General features: G+C 52.8%; 7 protein-coding genes across 7 annotated transcripts; 3 read left to right on the forward strand and 4 right to left on the reverse strand.

The window, feature by feature from the left end:
- Positions 1 to 691: 691 nt before the first annotated feature.
- On the forward strand, positions 692 to 2298 carry PV07_02691 (uncharacterized protein; the record flags this gene model as incomplete). The annotated part of the gene is made up of 2 exons (XM_016389320.1): positions 692 to 755; positions 833 to 2298. The coding sequence occupies 2 exons, from the start codon at positions 692 to 694 to the stop codon at positions 2296 to 2298; spliced, it is 1530 nt and encodes a 509-aa protein (XP_016251222.1).
- A 3650-nt stretch (positions 2299 to 5948) lies between these two features.
- Positions 5949 to 6672, reverse strand: PV07_02692 (maleylacetoacetate isomerase; the record flags this gene model as incomplete). Its single annotated transcript, XM_016389321.1, has 2 exons — positions 5949 to 6266; positions 6325 to 6672. The coding sequence occupies 2 exons, from the start codon at positions 6670 to 6672 to the stop codon at positions 5949 to 5951; spliced, it is 666 nt and encodes a 221-aa protein (XP_016251223.1).
- A 3223-nt stretch (positions 6673 to 9895) lies between these two features.
- Positions 9896 to 11520, reverse strand: PV07_02693 (uncharacterized protein). The gene is made up of 3 exons (XM_016389322.1): positions 11280 to 11520; positions 11048 to 11227; positions 9896 to 11000 (listed from the first exon to the last, which is right to left on the reverse strand). The coding sequence occupies exon 3, from the start codon at positions 10580 to 10582 to the stop codon at positions 9965 to 9967; it is 618 nt and encodes a 205-aa protein (XP_016251224.1). The 5' UTR covers positions 10583 to 11000; positions 11048 to 11227; positions 11280 to 11520; the 3' UTR covers positions 9896 to 9964.
- Positions 11521 to 11611: 91 nt separating this feature from the next.
- PV07_02694 (uncharacterized protein) lies at positions 11612 to 12732 on the forward strand. Its single transcript, XM_016389323.1, has 2 exons — positions 11612 to 11858; positions 11924 to 12732. Exon 2 carries the CDS (start codon positions 11939 to 11941, stop codon positions 12617 to 12619), a length of 681 nt encoding a protein of 226 aa, XP_016251225.1. The 5' UTR covers positions 11612 to 11858; positions 11924 to 11938; the 3' UTR covers positions 12620 to 12732.
- Positions 12699 to 14408, reverse strand: PV07_02695 (uncharacterized protein). The gene is made up of 2 exons (XM_016389324.1): positions 14070 to 14408; positions 12699 to 14018 (listed from the first exon to the last, which is right to left on the reverse strand). Exons 1-2 carry the CDS (start codon positions 14216 to 14218, stop codon positions 12881 to 12883), a joined length of 1287 nt encoding a protein of 428 aa, XP_016251226.1. The 5' UTR covers positions 14219 to 14408; the 3' UTR covers positions 12699 to 12880.
- Positions 14409 to 14677: 269 nt separating this feature from the next.
- Positions 14678 to 15142, reverse strand: PV07_02696 (uncharacterized protein; the record flags this gene model as incomplete). Its single annotated transcript, XM_016389325.1, has 1 exon — positions 14678 to 15142. The coding sequence occupies one exon, from the start codon at positions 15140 to 15142 to the stop codon at positions 14678 to 14680; it is 465 nt and encodes a 154-aa protein (XP_016251227.1).
- Positions 15143 to 16367: 1225 nt separating this feature from the next.
- Positions 16368 to 17922, forward strand: PV07_02697 (uncharacterized protein). Its single transcript, XM_016389326.1, has 3 exons — positions 16368 to 17290; positions 17348 to 17438; positions 17500 to 17922. Exons 1-3 carry the CDS (start codon positions 16738 to 16740, stop codon positions 17723 to 17725), a joined length of 870 nt encoding a protein of 289 aa, XP_016251228.1. The 5' UTR covers positions 16368 to 16737; the 3' UTR covers positions 17726 to 17922.
- The last annotated feature ends 196 nt before the right edge of the window (positions 17923 to 18118 follow it).

Below are 18118 nucleotides of genomic sequence, written 5' to 3' on the forward strand. Positions count from 1 at the left end.
CTGATGGATGCCATCGACGGTCGCCCCCGACTGCCGGGATTGCCGAAAGATGGAGAAACAAAAGGGCGCTAAAACCACGCCCTTCGTGAGTAAGTCTTGCGATGACATCGACTTTTAATTTTGGGGGTGGGCTTTCTGGCTCCTGGCGCTACGGCTGTCGGTCTTGGACTCGAAGGGCCAAGGTAGCGGTGCTGGCAGGGCAAGCACAACAGGTAGTAACGCTGGGGGAGCGACATGGGCGGACGGATGTCGGGGTCCAGATCCGGGCAAGAGGATTTTCGGTGTCTATGGGCGGTGGTGGTATAGCCATACCCCATATATTACATATATGCACAGCCATATACACCGCAGTATGTGCGAGCGTATATATATCCGCGCAGAAATGTTGGTGGTCGAAGCATCTCTTCATCGTCTGGGACGGTGATTCGATCTATGGGCCTCGGGTCTTCTCTCTTTGCTCCAGATACGTGGACGACAACCGGGATCTGCGCGGACCGGAGCAGGATATATCCAGAGGTCCAGGAAGTCAGTACGGGCCGTCCAAACTAGGCGGTCGACGTGCCCCTGAAATATTTCCTCGCCGAGTTGTTGCTGCACCACCTGATCCGACGTGTCCATGGCTTGTCCTCTGTGATTAGTTGTGCCGAAGGAACAACCTTGCTGTCGGGTCTGGGACCGGCCGGTCGAGATCATGACGCCCTCTCTCCCAATCGAGACTGCTGGACAGCGGGGGGATGTGGAAAATCAGCTCGGATGTATGTCTCCCATTTCTGCGTTCATTCGTCTGTCTTCTTGGCCATATGCCCATGCTTGAATATACTGACTTACCAAGGTGAAGTGCCGGTGCCGATCGAAATCGAAGGGGAAAACAAAGCCACTGTTCCAGGATTTCCGTCTCCGAATGCTTCGGGCACCAGAAAACATGACAAAAAACATGCCTCGGCAGGGCAAGGAGCAGGAACGAACTCTGCAACAAAGGAGGCACAAGAGGACTCCTACCAAGAACAAGTCTCGGATGACATTGTTGTTGGTGCTGCGCTGGTTCCACCCCCTGACGTCGGTCTGCAACCGTGGCTGCAAGTCATAGTCGGGCACTTCCTCATGTTCAACAGCTGGGGTCTGGTGGTCTCGTACGGCTCCTTCCAGACATATTACACCACCCAAATCGCCCACAGCAACAGCTTTCCGCTGCAAAGTGCATCCAAGAACGCCTCGGCCATCTCCTGGATCGGATCCATCCAAAACACCCTCTTGCTGGTCGGCGGAGCGTTTGGGGGGAAGTACTTTGACGCCGGGTACTTTCGCCAAATGCTCGGCCTGGGCACGTTTCTCGTCGTCTTCGGCACCCTGATGACCAGTCTGGTCAAGGAGTACTACCAAGCGGTCCTGGCGCAGGGCGTCTGTGTCGGACTGGGCATGGGGATGCTGTTGGTCCCGAGCGTGGCCCTGCCGAGCACCTGGTTCCACAAACGCAGAGGACTGGCCGTTGGGATCGTGAGTTCTGGTGCGTCCTTGGGGGGCATTGTCATCCCCATCGGACTGAGGCACAGTATCTCGTCTGTGGGGTTCGGGTGGGCGGTGCGCATTCTGGCGCTGATGTCGCTTGTTACCCTGCTGGTGAGCAACCTGTTGATCCGGCAACGGCTTCCACCCAGACCGGCTAAGGGGGCGCGGTTCATCGAGTACCAGGCGCTGCGGGAACAGAGAGAGTTTGCCATCTGGGTCGCTGGCCAGTTCATCACGTACTTTGGCTTCTTTGGCTTCTACAACTACGTCGAAGCCTGGGCAGAGTCGATCGGCCTGAACCGCCATGCCTCGGGCGGTGGGTTCCCGCTCGAGTACTTGCTGCCGGTGCTGAATGCGGCGAGCATCCTCGGCCGTCTGATCCCGTGCTTCATCGCAGACTATACCGGGCCGTTGAACATACAGGGCCCCTCGCTCTTTGTCACGGCCCTGCTCGTCTTCGTCTGGATCCCGTGCCGGACGATCGGCAGTTTGCTCGCCATCACCGTCCTGTACGGGTTTTTCTCCGGCGCAGTCATCGCCACGCCGCCCGCGGTGGTGGCCAGCATGACGGAAGACCTGCGCCGGTTTGGAGGGAGGATGGGCGTCATGTTTTTGACCATGGCTTGTTCGTCGCTCGTGGGCCCACCCGTCATGGGTGCAATCATCGAAATGCATGGCGGGTCGTACGATGCCGCAAAAGTGTACGCTGGGTCTATGATCATGGGTGGAGCGGTGCTTGTGTGGGTGTCGAGGGTGTCAAAGACGGGGTTCAGAGTACTCGTTAAAGCATGAATGAAAGAATACAGTATTCACTGCCTTTTCGATATCCCTGTTGCCTTTCAGGAGGCTGAACTCGTCAAGTCAGCGACGGAAGTAAGAACCAGACATTCCATTTCCACGACTATACCTAATGAGAGCGTTGCAGCTCAATATCAACGACCCATGGTTTCTGCGTGAGATATCCATCACTGCCTGCAACAGACGCATTGACGAAGAGAGTTCGCTCGCTGTCGAGGGGATGCTCATCTCCCAAACAGTGGCTGGTCTTGTAAAATGTTGCCTGCTTGTAGCGGTCCAATTTTTCCTGTTTCCGGGCTGCATCGTCCGGGGTATCGAATCTGGACGGGCGCAGAGTTGCCAGCCTTTCGATCACATGGGACCTATTGTTGTCGATGGCGGTGAAATGGGTCGGCCGTTCACCGTGGGTATCCCGCCAGGTAATCAGCCTTGCACCCCAGCCTTCGTGGATATGGCCAAAGCAGTGCACGCGGGGTCGGGCTCGGGCAACACTTGCGAACAAACTCGCACACCCGGCCCTTTCTCGGTTGAGGGTATAGTCCAGAATGCCCTTCGGTGGGCCATGGGTGATGACCACATCAACCCCGTTCTCGATGGCAAAGTCGTGACCGCGGTCTGGATGGTATTGGAAACCCCACGCCCCTAATGCGGGAGTGTAGGGGCTAGCATAGACGGTCAGACGCGCCCCGTTTTGAAGGGTGAAGTGGTGGGTGCCCTCACTCAGGAACACAATACCTACGTCTACAGCGGCTTTGAGCAGCTGTTTTGCCTCTCCTATCGCGCCATATTCCTTCTCGACGAGCTCCGGATCAAGAGCTGCCGTTGCTTCCGCAATCTTGTTCTGAAAGGCGACGTCGTCCAGTGTGAAATCGTGATTTCCTGCGACGACTAGCTTTAGGGGTGCATCGACACTTTGTAAGAGGTTGATAGTAGTTCGGAACTCGTCTAGCTTGGAGCCGTCAGTTAGGTCACCGCAGTGGATCGCAACATCGGCGTGTGGAAGGGGTTTGTTGGCGGCATCGAAGTCCATGCCATGTGTGTCTGACATTATCAAGAGGCGAGTCTTTACTGCGGATGTGTCCATTTTCCTGAGTCTATTGTGGAACAAGGGCCTCGTATCGCGTATGCAAAGCCCCGTTAGGGAGATGGAGCTGGGCTGTATCACTTGGAGGAGATACTGTTCTCGGACGACAGTAGAAAAGACGTGTGTACGCGAGGCGAAGAGTGTCCGGCGCTCGAAAACGGTCAAATATTCTCGTTATTTCAGCTACTTTTGGAACGCGCCCTATCATACTTCTTTGGTAAACTTGGTACACCTGTTATATTCGAGACGAGAGAGACCGTGCCCCTTAGAGTTTGGTATTCGATTGGATGGCCCAGTACCGTCAGGAGGGTGGACCGTATCTCACGGCCTCTGCTAGTCCTCACTGGCGCGCTTCTCAGCCTCCTCTGCCTCATCGTCGAGACGGCACTTGTCGCCAACTACGCCTCGACCGAAGTCCCCTCATCCAACCTCGCTGCGCTTCGGAGGTGCGTCACGATACTCTTTATCTACGTCATTTTCTACGCTTCTTTCTTGGACAGCGTCGTTTGGTTCTATGTGGGCCGAGATGTGTGTGTCCCGGCCCGCGCACCATTTGTCTTTTGCTGCAATGTGGAAGTCTCAAGCTAATCCGATGTCTGTAACCAGTCCCAACCCATCTCCTGGCCCATGGCATGTCCTTCGTCACGACCACCTATGCTCTTTCTGGTATCGTTTGGACTCAATCCGCCTCAAACTGCCTTCAGGTAATGTTACCCTTGAGTCTCCCCTATTGCACAAGCAGTTCCATAACTCACTCGAGAAGGGACATGGCAAAAAGGTTACTCTCAAGTGCCGACACCTATATCACCATGAACTAGAAGCTTGACCCTCGCTGGAATTAACGATTTTTGGTCGTACTCGGGCCAGAGATACCAAATGAGTCTCACAAACACCTGGAGCTCCCTGGTTGTTGATGGCTGAAGGGGGTTTTCTTCAGGAATATGGCAGCTCCCTCCAGTCACTCGTCCTTCCGCAAAACATGCCTAGCCATGGCGATTCCTCATGGAATACAGCATCAAAAGCTCGAAATCGCGTCAGTGCAATCACTTCCCACAGCTCTTCAGCAACCCTAGACTTGGGGTTTACCGTCATGGAAGGACTTCATAGCCATTTGGTCATCGAGTTCAATGCAGTAATGAGCAACTCCGGCAGCACACATTACACCAGAATACATAGCATTGGTGACATGAGTCATCTGTGTGCACGCATCCCCTGCAACGAACACGCCGGCAACATTGGTGCTGTGAAAGGGAGGGTGTGCCACAGCAAATGCACCTGAAGGGGCGAGGTCAACACCAAGCTGGGATAAAAGTTGTGGTGCTGCGGGTACAATCGGCGGCGTATGGACCAAGAAGCCCATGTGTGTAACAGACCGAGAGCCGTCTTCATTCCGGAGATGAACGTAGACACCGGGCTTTTCTAGGTCTGCTGCTAGTCTCAGTACCGGCCGTGTGTCGATATGCATTCGGTGCGCGGCGCATACATCGAGCGCCTTTTGGATTGCGGGATCCGAATCGACATTCGGAGGCCCATTAGTGAACACAGTCACTTTGGATCGGAGGCTACTGGGCGTGGGTAGCATCGCAGGTTCTCCTTTGGGGAGACACATAAAATGCGCCATTGTCGCCACCTCTGCTCTGTCTGGCGTGAAGGAAGGATGACACAGGATGCCCTTTGGAAGCTTGCGGCGTTCGTAACCGTCGCAAAACAAGCAGTGATATCTGAAAGGGTTTTTGGTTAGCCTAGGTTTGGTTTGCTGCTGTGAGATTGTTCTCCATGGGCGCGGAAACTCATACATATTGTTTGGCCAGTTCTCGGCATACCCTTCGATATCCGGTAGCATGTCTCGAGCCCCAGTGGCAAGAACGACGGTCCTCCCTTGCCAGGACTCCCCTTCGGCGTTCTTTGCAACGAAACTGGTACATGTTCCGCCTCTTCGACCAACTTCAACAATTTCTGCCTCCACAAAGGTGGTATTCCGGTATCTCTGAATTTGGCCCCTGGCGTTCTCGTAGAAGGAACGTGGATCGAGGTGGTCACAGCTTAAGACAGCATGAATGTGGCTTGCGCCTCGATTCCGGTGCTTATTATGGGTGAATAGTACGCAGGAGCGGCCAACACGACCAAGACCTAGAGCGACACTGAGGCCTGCAGCACCCCCTCCCACAATGAGACAGTCATACACCATCATTCAAAGGTCAGCTTTGAGTAGAACGAAAGACCCTGGAAGAAGATGGTGTATCCAATTGAACAGCAGCGGGCGAAGCCATCGCCTTATACAAATATATCAAAATCGCCCCTGACGGCCGTGAGTTTATGTCTCCCAATGTTCCCGTGCGTGGATGGCCAAGAATGTGCTCAGAATACCTAGCCTGTCCATCCTCACAATGTCGCCGAGCTACTGGTGAATTGTCACCGAGACTAGCATTCGTCACCTGGTCGAAATCGCCGAAGGAGTTCATTACTGTTTCTCGATACCCAGTTGGGGAGAGGCCAATTATGTGTAGGGTGAAATCAAGCACATATAGGCTCCGCTTGTCCTTATGAGGATCTATGCCTGTTACAACTCCGAAGAAGGGTCCATCTGAGCACTTTGAACACTATCAAGTTGACTTAGGTTCTTGAAGATTCTTGATATAGTCGGATATTGGTCAAGGTTGACACCGACTCTCGAGGCTGTCCAAAGTTCTGGTAAGAGAACAATGTCCGCAAGCGTCACTTGATCCCGGAAGCTATAAGTCCCAGCTGTCTTGCTGGCGAGCTTCTCATAGACTTTGAGTCCCCGGGTGATCCAGATTGTATCCCAGTCGCGATTTCCCGTTGCTTTTGCGGCTTCCGAACTGAGCACATGGGAAGTTGTGTTGGATAGTCTTCCCCACTCGGTGGGTGGTGAGTGGATGAAAATCGGTTGCGATAATACCGACCAGAGTGCGCACTTTTGCGCGGGCCAACGGCTCACTAACGGGAGGTAGGATAGAATGGGTCCCTGGGAAAGCCTCGTCCAGATATTCAAGTGCGGCAATGGATTGAGTAAGTACTACTCTCTCCTCATTGTCGTCCAGGCCGATAGTTTTGTAGTCGATGACGAGAGTAGGCACTGTCAGCGCCTCATTTATGTCGACATATTTCGGATCGAGCTGCTCATTTCTCGAAATGTTGACATCCACGAGAGTATATGGGAGACGTTTGAGGTGGAGACCTATGCGAAGACGTGCTGAGCAATCTGAGATCGTAGATGAGTACAGAGTGATTGTGTGTGCCACTGCACCTGTGGTGTCCGCCATGGTGTGTCTCTTTTTCTCTATCAGAGTGCCAGGGAATTCGGTGGACAGAAAAGAAGAGTTCGTGGTCAGGCTTAAAGCTCTAACGAGCTAGCGACAATGTAATGAGAGAGATAGAAAAAGTATTTAAGGGATACAAAGAAAGCATCATTAACTACAAGGTGGTAGTCAGACAGCCTGAACAGGTTACCCAATAGTTTTTGCACCACCGTTTCACGATAAATATCCCAGAACAGTATCAAAATAACCCCAGTTTCCTTCGCAGTACTCCGTACAATGGTACACTTTGCCTTTCATACTAATCTAGGGTAGGCGTTAGCGGGGTTTAATAACCGATACATCGATTGGTCCCGTGAAGTTTTTGTTTTCGTCCATTACACTCAAAAACTTCTCGGTAAATCGCACGTTCTCGATGAGTCTAAGAACAAAATATTCCTAGATAGGCAGGTCTATTGGATCTCAATCTACCCGACTGACCTTCGAACAGTCCAAGTTATTCAACCTGATTCAGTCGAATGTGCCCGGTCGAATGTGCCCGATTGAACGTACCCGATTGAATACACCCGATCGAATGTATCCGGTCGAATGTACCCGATTAAATGTACCCGGTCGAATGTATCCGAGCCTAAGAATAAGTCTCACCAGGCGAGAGTTTGACAGCCTACCTCGTACCTGGAGAATTACTGATAAAATCGAGCAAACTGCGACGAGAAGCCAGTTTCCACACCAAGCCTCACAGTCTCCTCTCCTAACCTTTCTACGATGATCATCAACAAGGCAGAGTTGTAAACTCCCGGGACGAAATTATGCACAAAAGGTGATCCACAGGAGCGCTGCCGTATCAAAGCATTCCCCGGTGAGTGAATCAAATGTCTATGGTAGTCTCGTAAAGACAAGCCCTCTAGGTGATGTTGACTAGATGTGACTCTAAGTCTCTAACTGTGACCCTTTCGGCATCACCTCAAATTAGAATACCGTCGGCCAGAAAGACAAGATCAACTATCAACGGCATCCAAAGCAAAACCCGGGGGGATAGATCCAGCCTCAAGAACGAGTTGGGATATATGCTTTGCGAGACACGGAACGAAAGACTTATTCTCGTCTTTCCGCTACCTCACTGCCAGAAGCGTGGCTTTTCTAACTCCGTGTATCTTCTCTTACTCGTATCATCTAACTAATGGTAGTAGATACAAGCAGGTTTCTTTCTGGATCCATTGACAAAAGGTTGTATGGATGCGAGAGCTTCGAATGTCGGTGTCCGCGATGGCAGCGACTTTTCTGTCCAAAGAGGAAGAAAGCTTCGGTTAGTCCGGGCACTAACCTGTGCTCAGAATGAAGTGTGAAAAGCTGCAAGGTACCTGTAAATCAGGCATTATCCACATGACAGACCTTGTGGGGGTTGGTGCGAAGGTCCCGAACAGCTTTCTGGGTTATACTGTTCTAGACTTGCTCCCCCAGACCTATTACAAAGCAGGGACTCGGGGTCTTAACGCCTTTCCTTCCTATTGGTAACTATAACTGATCCTAGATAGGGACATTGAAATATCGTAAATATAAAGAGAAAACCTCTCTGTAGCTCTCATTCTATCGGTGGCAGGGACGCCAAGAGAAGAAGACTACTTCCGAAACGACTCGGGAAAAGGAACATGGGAAGTATGGAGAGCCACATTCCGAAGGGCTGCTGTGGAATTGAAAACATCCCCGCTGTCTCTCGGTAAGAATCTGCTTTGGAAAATGGGTTTACTTCGACTGATGGACGGGGGAGCCAAATGGCCCAAGCACAAGCAGGACACAGCGCAGATTTGATCGCTTCGGCGGACAACACGTCTTCTTTTCAATAGCGGCGTCCAGCAACAGTGCCTCATCAGCTTGACCATCAGGATGCAGGGTCGGATCAAACTGAACTGCCAGCTTTGTCGGAACTCCCAGATTGCACGATGGGTCCTGGTTTCAACAGACATTCTCCCCTCGTCGCGGCGTTGGTGGCCACTTTCTACGACGATTTTTTCCCGTCACACCCATTTCTGATCCCCGAGAAGCTCTATCGCCGGAGCCCCAATCTTTTGCCTGATCACCTGGTTGCGGCCATGTGTGTGCTCGCCGCATCCTTCGTCCCGGCGCCCTTCGTTTCGCGCGAGGCTGTGGAGTCGTTCAAGGCCACGGCGGCGCGAGCGACTTTGCCGACAACTCCCGACGACGGTTTCAAGGATCAGAGTCTCATGCTATCCGCGCTGTCGGAGTACGCAAATGATCACCAGGCGACGTCGCGCCGCCACCTGGACCTAGCCGTCGATCTGGCCCTTCTTATTGGCATGAACAGAGCGCCGAGCCCTACAGCAGCAGCCGAGAGGGAAGCGCCAGCCATCGTCAGTGAAATGTGGAATCGAACCTGGTGGGAATTATATTTTATAGCAGGTTTGTTCTCTGCGTCTGGAAGCACTAGTTCGTGGATCCGGATCTCGCTCGCCCCGGTCGATCGGCCTTTGCCTGGCCGCTGTCGGGAATACAGTGAATGTCTCATATCACAGAATACACCGTCAGAGCTCCAGTTTTACCGACATCGGCCACCAAAGTCTCACTGCTGGTCTGCCTTCGCTTTCAAGGTTGCTTCGATTCATATCATGGCCCAGGTTCTGGAGTGGCAGTCGCAGGTCAAAGCGCCGAGTCCGCGACTGGCCCGCCAATCCGTCCAGGAATTGAGCTTGCTCGTGAGCTGCATGAAAACGAGCGTCCACGACATCGTGAAATGCGACGGGAGGATCGACGAGCAGCTGTTTTCTGCTTCAATCGTCGTCCACTTGACTAGGATTCTCCTCAGCTGGCCGGAAGCGGGAGATATCCTTCGGAAATTCCCCGATACGACAGAGATTATCCCTGGCTTTATGACCACGGCGTCTTGGCCTCATGGCGAGTCCATCGCGGCCGCTCATGGCATCATCAATCTGATTCACATGGACTTGAAGCTTCACCGACGGACACCGTTTTTTGGACTAGCACTTTATATGGCCGCTATCCTATATGGGGTTGAGTCCGCCCAGGCTTCGACAGTTACACAGTCTCAAAACGCAAGAGTGCGCTTCGCCTAGCGATTAGCGCCTTGAGATATCTCGGAGAGGTGTACCAGTTACCACTGACTCTTGCAGTTGCAGTAGAGGAGTTGACAAAGAGACGTACTTTTGACAGGAAGCGAGAGGAAATCTAAATGTCACCATGACAAGAGCCCTGAGGAGAGAGAAATATAACTGAGAATTAGCGGCAGCGCGCTCTGCTGTTGATGCTGATATAGCTCTGAGTTTTAGGTCGGTACATTTTGAATATACTCAGTCTGGTCGTAAAGACTCAGCAGACGGCGACACTCATAAACCAGCAAGAGGCAGGTTGGGCATTCTTTATGGTATGAGCCTCGATATATGACCGGAAAATCAGGCGGAGGTGCCACGGTATGCCATGATATTTGCCGTTGCTCCATACACTGTAACAGCGAAACAACCGAAAGTGGCGGCTGTCCGTTCTCGTCGTTTGTCTTCGAGCCGAAAATCTCGGCCTTGAGTGCCATTTTTGCAAGCTCTTTCCATGTCGGCCCGCCCAGATTTAACGTAAAAGTGTACGACTCATGGTGAGGATCCAAGTCCGTTCTGGGCGGCGGGCATGACTGGTCTCTAGGGTCCAACAACTGTATCCGAACGATGTTTCCTTCACGAACCGAAGCAGCGGAGGCTTCGAAAGTCTCTAGAATTTTCGCATAGCATTCTGTAACCGAGATGAGCAGGACTCCAACCAACTGGGCGATTTGCATCGCAGAAAGAAAACGGCGGGGACAGTATTCGCATTGTATAGCCTGTGATGCTACTTCAAGGGCTTTCCGAAGAGTCGTCAAGGTTCCTGGGAACGAGAACACTTTGATTGACCTCATTTCGTCAAGGCTTAGATAAATGATTGAAACGCATGCGCATTGGTGAGATGACAGCTCCTCAACTGTCCCATCAACATGTGAAATGGATTGATCGATCGATTCTGAAGTGGTCGCCGGATGGATGAAATTCCCAAATTCACCACCATACGTGCTGCCTGGTTTGTGGCTTCGGTGTCCGAGGAAAAGGAATCAACTGTGGACGCACTTAACTCGGCTGGTTGTTGATGCGGCACATTGATTGAGGACCCTAAGTTCCGCCTGGGACTGGGGGCATGGTGACGACGAAGAAATTGATCCTGACACTTCTTTTTCTTCGGTCGACCCATCAACTTTCGGGCAAGATAGGTGCACGATGCTCCCGCAGTGATACACCTCGCACAAGTTGGGCGATCCCCAGAGCATTTGAGCTTCTTAGAGCCTAGAATATGTCAACAGCAAGTTGCCTCCTCGACGCAACAAACTTACTACAGCGTTCGCAAGCTGTGTTTACAGCAGACATGTTCTGCTGCTGGCCAGAATGTTTATTCACCACATGTTGTATTGGCACGACGGAGAGGCTGAGCTTACCCCCCTGCGCCCTTTGCGTGGAATTTGGCGCAATACAGGAGGCGGACGTCGCGACAACTTTCGATATTTGCATGTGCCCTTCCAATGATTAATGCCATTAATCTCAACCCCACGCCAAGAACTTGCTCACAAGCAGACTGGCAGACAAACTGGAAGACTTCAGGATATGACGGCCTTCCAGTTCGGATCAAAACCAGATTGTATCATGGCTACTTCCACCATGTCCAGCTCGACATATCCAGTGACTATTAAAGGCCAGACGATCCAGCTGACAGACTTGCAGTGAAAATCATCCGAAAGCCTTCCAAGTTGCAGTAGACGAATTAGGACTATCTCGACGAGGATAGGGCTAAGGGCGAAGGGTAAGGAGGCTAGCAAGTAGAAGGTAAGAGAGCAAGAGGAAGGGTATTAAGTCGAGAGGTGATGGTTTTTAAAGCGGTATGGTCAGGGTCAGGGGGTGAACCCCAAGCGAGCGCCGAGCGGATTTTACTCTGCTGGAGCCCGCTTAGCGTCCACCACCACCTCGTCTCGCTCAATGACTCCCATCAACTCAACCCAAGGGGAAACATAGCTTGCACACCGCCCAACTGAGCGCCCCAAGATTCAATAGGAGGTAGAACGGAGGCTCTGGCGCTGGCTGATTTGAAGTCTCACATCCGATCTTGACAGGCCGGGGTCGTTAAGCGCTGCAACACCTTTCCCAACCTGGGTGAGTCGATCAGAGACTTGGCCTGCATTCAGCCTCGTTCGATGCAATGCTGACCAAGAGACCAGGAAGGACAGTCAGTCATGGCCAATTCCACCATCCCCTGTCCGGAATTCACATTCACCTCCCACCCCTCCGTGTCGTCATTCGCGGTGCCATTCCAGACATACATCGCCGACCAGGCCACAATCTCGGGGAGCCTAGACTACCAATACGTCGCCGTGGGCGCCCATGTCTTTTCTCGACGCCCCACCGCGACCGATACCGCCGGCCCCGCTCATACCGACGACAACAACGACAACGGAAGCAATGACCTCCGGGTCCTCCTCATCCAGCGCGCGGCCCACGACTCGGCGCCTCTTCGCTGGGAGGTGCCGGGCGGCGCGAGCGACCTCGAAGACGCCAGCATCCTGCACTCCGTCGCTCGGGAGCTGTGGGAAGAAGCCGGGTTGGTGGCGACAGCCATCGGACCACTCGTGGGCCAGGGCCACGTCTTTCTCACGCGAAGTGGGAAGCGAGTGTGTAAGTTTGAGTTTCTCGTGGAGGTGGAGGGAGGCGATGCGTTTCCTGCTGGCCCGGCCCAGGTAAGGCTAGATCCGAACGAGCATGTGGATTATGTATGGGCAACAGAGCAAGAGTGCAGGGATGGCAGGACCAATGTAGAGAATGTTGAGTTGTCATTTACGACGTGGCAGCAGAAGGCGACTTTGCTTGAAGCATTCAAGGTCCGAAAGGAATTGCACGGGTCGACGATACAGTCGTGACGCTGATCATCAACAAGAACGAGGCTGGGCGAGGACAAGGTAGGAATTTACAGCCATAAATCGATCAGAGCATCCTGGTCTCATCAATACCTGTTATCACATTATTACATGCCTGAGTAGTACTCAAGTTTTATCGTTTCCTTGCTGCAGATGCTACTTGAAGCGGCCCTACTAAGAAGCCTCAATGAGCACTCCAATTCACCGTTTGCAATGCATCCAAACTCGCATCCATCGTGTATCTTTCGTCCATTTGTTCATAAATCATGCTGAATTGGGCACAGGCTTGCGCTCCAGGCTCTTCCGGCCGTGGCTACTCGTGCCGTTGGTCAGGGCAGCGGGAGGGTCTCTGACAGATGAAGTGGCACCCCCATAACCGTTCGTGGGCCCAGCCGTCGAATGAAGACCGGCGTCGCGCTCCACATCTGCGTCGCTCTTATTAAGGTAACGATCCTGATGCACTGCGCCCGTGTCAAACCCAGCCGCCTGCCCTCGGAGACCATGAGCAGCGTCGAAGGGCGCACCGCCATAATGCTCTCCGTATCCCCACCCAGCTTGTCTGGTGAAGACTGCGGTTTCAAACCCTCCGGCACCGGCTGCCCCTGCACCATAGGAGAATGGAGTATGACGGGTCAACGGGATGTGGTTGAATCTGAAGTCCCAGACTGAGGCATATACCATGCGGTAGCTCGAGATGGCGAAAACAGACCCGATAACAGCGCCAGCAAAGACGTCATACCAGTTGTGATATTCGTCAATGGTAAGAGCGCCACCAATCAGGCAAGCACCGAGCAGGGGAGCATAAGTTACAATGAGTTTCCAGAATGCTGGGTGGTGGTTGCTGAACACTTTCAGCTTGGCGTTGAGGTAGAAGTAGAGGTACACGAAGCCACCAAACGCCGCGGTGGTGTGGCCCGATGGCATGGACTCGAGCGAATCGTCAATCTGGTCGACATCGCCCCGGCAAATATTTCTCTGGAACATGATATTCTGGAACCCTCGGCCAGGGTGCGCAGCCATCAATGCCGGGTCTGGGTCACAGACGGCTAAGAAATGAGGTCGCAATCCGCCGATCAGCCATTTAACAAACACTTGAAATACTGCCGCTCCAATGAGAGAGTACAGGAGACCGATGATTGCATTGTTGGCATCCCAGAAAGAGCGAATGCGAATCTGCATGCACAGGATGATGAAGATTGGGATCAACGAGGCAAGGAGGGCGGCGAGCCAGATTGGGACGATTTCATGGCGTAGCGGATAGGCGAACTCGGGATAGACGATCTCTCCATCGGAAAACGTCACTGGGAATGAGCGGCTAGGAGCAGGTTTGGCTTCATAGACTCCGAGGCCGATGGCGCCCATGGCAGCCATGGTCAAAAGATCCAGCCATGTGAACTTGAGCCTGCCTCTTTGTCAGATCTTTTGCCATGGGTGACGAGCGGGGAGGGATTACCATTGCCCGAAGCTCGGTCTGCGGTTGAAGTCGCCCGAGTCAATGTCGAAAACTGCCCGACGGTTTCGTTTTTCACGACGAAGCGCATGGCCGTTGTTGGTATGACCGTTTGCTGCTGGGGTGTGAGTTCGGCGCGAAAAGAGGCCCATCTTGACCGGTGGGATGGATATCAGGTACGAAAAGAAAGGGTGCTGATCAAATAAGAGGGGCAGAGAGCAGATGTGTCAGAGCGAAGAAGGGAATTAGTTGAAGGGAAGGTCAGAAAAGGGAGAGGCTACCTCTCCTTGATGTCGGGCAACTGCAGACGTTCACTGCCGTACCTGCTCGATGTCAGTGGAATCGAAGTGATGAGAATGCAGCGAGGTGAAGACGAAGTATTTCAACTTCGCTCTCTCGCCCTGTGCCACAAGGCCGTGAATGACGCAGTGGGAATTGTGTTAGCATATTAGTGGATGTCATTTCCATCCCCAAGAGAGATGCCTTTGCCTTGTTTTCGGACAGCACGACGCCGTTGCTTGCACGAAAACGGGTGACGGTGAACCCACGGACTGGAGTTTGGAATGCAGATCGCAAAAGAACAAGTGCCAACTGGGAAATCGGGTGTCACACTAAATGATGCTAAGTGACTTGGCTGACGTTGAAATGTGGCTGCAAGCCACCATGACGACAGGGATCAGCTGCTGTGATACCGCAGATCGAGATGATCGAGCAGCAGCAGCAATAGCTAATGGCCACGGCAGACGCCCAAGAGAGGCGGAATGTTGAATTGCAAGTCTATTCCCATCCTCATGGTCTGCTCTGATACACGAATAAGATGCCCAAGCAACTCCAAGCTCCAGCCAAGCTCCCCCGTCAGCCCACCTGGTGTGGCGTCGGACGGGCCAGCAAGCCACACTCCAGAAAGATACGAGAAGCGAATGAGAGGAGAATTCTGAGAGGAACTCTATTGATACTATGAGAGGAGATATCATAGAGTACATAAAGAGCAGTCCGAGTGGATAGATCCTCCATCTCCTGTCGACAATGCACCGATTCCGCGGCAACGAGCTCAAGCGCGGTGTATAGACACGCATATCCTTCCCTTCGATAAATGCGCGAGCACCGGTCACCACTTCCCAACGGATACACCTTCCTCAGCAGTGACGGGTTCAAGCATAAATGGACCAATCCAGCCATTCCGCTCGAGTGTCGGAAAAGGCCTTCATTGCTACAAGCCGAACTTGAGCTGCGTCCGTTCCTGTGAGTCGATTTTCAATGCCGTCTCTCGACAGAATCGATGCTTTGTTCCGTAAGATGTCAATGCCTTTCTTTTTGTAGTTCTTTTTCTGTGAGATATCCTCGTCTAGTCCAGCGTGTCGATCCAGTTCATGCCTTCAAAGATCTCCATCATTTTGTAGCAGAGTCCGACATCGTCACCGGGATAACCTCCGAATAGTTTGATCTGTTCGGCCTCAATGGTGGCAGCTTCACGGCTTTGAGCTTTCTCGCGGGTTTGCCAGGCAACATATCGATTGTACCAATGTCTCGAGGCAACGCTAGGGTTCGCAGTGCGCAGGGCTTGGGCCATGGGAGATTGTATGTCTGTGTTTGCAGAGGATGGAAAAAGAGCGGAAGAATCTGACGGCGCCGAGAGCTCGTCTGGCATCTCAAAGATGGGGTTTAGAGAGGTATGGTTGCGGTTGCGAGGGCGAACCCGCCTGCGGTTGTGTTTGTGTGCCATTGCAATGAGGAGCTTTCCTGGGTGGGAAGCCTAGATGAGCATGAGCGAAGGGAATGCTGTCGCGAGATCAAGTGAGTGCCAGCTGGACAAGTTTAATGGGAAATCATATAAAGCATGGGAAAGTGATACCCAGCATGAGAGCGAGGTATATATGCCCGATCCATGCATGAGCCTTGCCGATGGCGACAAAGGTAGCGTGAGTCACATGAGAGATACCTAGATCTGGCCCAGAGAGGAAACTCAGCAGGCGGCTAATAGTCAGAACGAGGGTAGCATGACGACTTGTTGGGCATGCCTGCGTTGTCGTCCTCGTCCACACAGGCACAACAGGCCTTGTGGTGTGAGAGTCATAAACGGAGTGGCGTGCACCAGTCGGATGAGAGGGCCGGCCAGGCGCCCATGAGTCATGACACTTGTGGTGTAGTGGCATGAGTTCCTGGCGACCTGCATCTCGTGACTCGTGGTGAGTGCTGAATGGTGGAGAGCAAAAAATCCTTGAAGACTGGGCTCAGAGTCTAGACCATGAAGGGACAATACAAAGGATCGAGGGGGATCTTGAAACACATCGAAACGTGGAACGTGGATGGCTGCATCAGCTGTTGGGGCGAGAGGAGACGGCGGCGGAGAAATGTTTTTGCCACTTGCTTGGCTCGAAGGATGGTCTTGGCAGTGGGTACGGCGGATCACTACAGATGCAGACGCAGTGCGGTCTCGGATGCCAAGAAACTGGGGAAGCACCCCATTGCCGAGGCTTCTGGTTGGCAATCACGGCCGATCGATAACTCCAAGAATGGCCTTTTGCCGCGGATCCAACACCACCTGCAACATTTACTTCCCAATATTCTTGGATCTTACTTCTGCTCTTCTTGAGAAACCCCAAACCCAAAAAGAATCCGAGACCCGTGGCAAGCAAAAGGCCTGAAACGACACTACGATCCGGGAGCAGCCATGACTTCGACAGCAGATCTCCGAATCTCCTCACTCTTCGATGTCAGCAACCATGTAGTGCTGGTCACCGGAGGAGCAACCGGACTGGGCGAAATGGCAGCTCAAGGGTTTATTCAGAACGGTGCCCGGGTCTTCATTGCCAGTCGGAAAGAGTCCGAGTTGAAGAAGACGGCAGACCGGCTCAACTCTCTGGGACCGGGCAAGTGCGAATACATCGTTGCCGACCTGAAGGATAAGGCTGGTTGTGATGGTCTGGTCAACGAGGTGAAGAAGCGAACGGATCGTCTGACGGTGTTGGTCAACAACACTGGTGCTACATGGGGAGCTCCATATGACGACTTCCCAGAAAGCGGTTGGGATAAGTTGATGTCACTGAATGTCAAGTCCATCTTCTACATGACCGTTGGATTGCACGATCTGCTGCTCAAGGGTACCAACGCCGACATGCCCTCGCGGGTCATCAACGTCGCTTCCATGGCCGGAATCCAGACGAGCGACGTCACCACAACCGGAGACGGGGGGCTTTCTGCACCGGGTCACGGCACCTTCAGCTGTATGATTGTCCCCTGAAATTGCATATGGAAAACCCATACTGACAATCTCGATACAGACGGACCATCAAAGGCTGCATGTATTCACCTCAGCAAGTTGCAAGCGTCCAAATTGGCCCCACTGAACATCATGGTCAACTGCATCTGCCCGTAAGTTTGCCCTGTCATGCACCTTGATCGGGAACGCGTATATGCTGACCTACAACCGCAGTGGTGTCTTCCCATCTCGAATGACAAACTTTGGCATTCAAAAGTACATGGACACCCTGCTGGAACGACAACCCACCGGACGAGTGGGCAAGCCGTCTGACTTTGCAGGGTTGGTCCTGTTCCTCAGCAGCAAAGCATCGGCCCATATGACGGGCAATGTGATTGAGATTGATGGCGGCAGCACACTCAGTGGCTGGAGAGCGAGGAAGAGGGACAGCAAAATCTAGACTGATAGAACTAGAATCGACGCGTGTGGAGTGGCAGCTAGTCAGCCTTGTCGGATAGATACAGTTTCTGTGTCACCAATGCTGTGTGCTCCGTGCTAGGCTGATTCAACATGTAACTAACCAAACCGAAGCGCAGGACTCTCAAAAGCACTTCCCTATCTACTATAAGGATCAATCTTGACGTGTTTCATATGCTGCTCTTTGGATGCCACCACGACTGCGGACGGTGATTTTTCAGATCGGGAAGGGTGCATGATGCATGTAAAAAGGCTGTGGTTGGCACGGAGTCACTGGAGTCGCTACTGACGTCGGAGGCACCCTTTAACTGGAGCGGTGCTGCTTGGCGTCCCTGGGCTCCCTTGGGCTCCCCGGAGCCATCAACCAATTGTTGGT

The sequence above is a fragment of the Cladophialophora immunda genome, assembly GCF_000835495.1.
Source record: "Cladophialophora immunda strain CBS 83496 unplaced genomic scaffold supercont1.2, whole genome shotgun sequence".
Lineage (NCBI taxonomy): Eukaryota > Fungi > Ascomycota > Eurotiomycetes > Chaetothyriales > Herpotrichiellaceae > Cladophialophora > Cladophialophora immunda.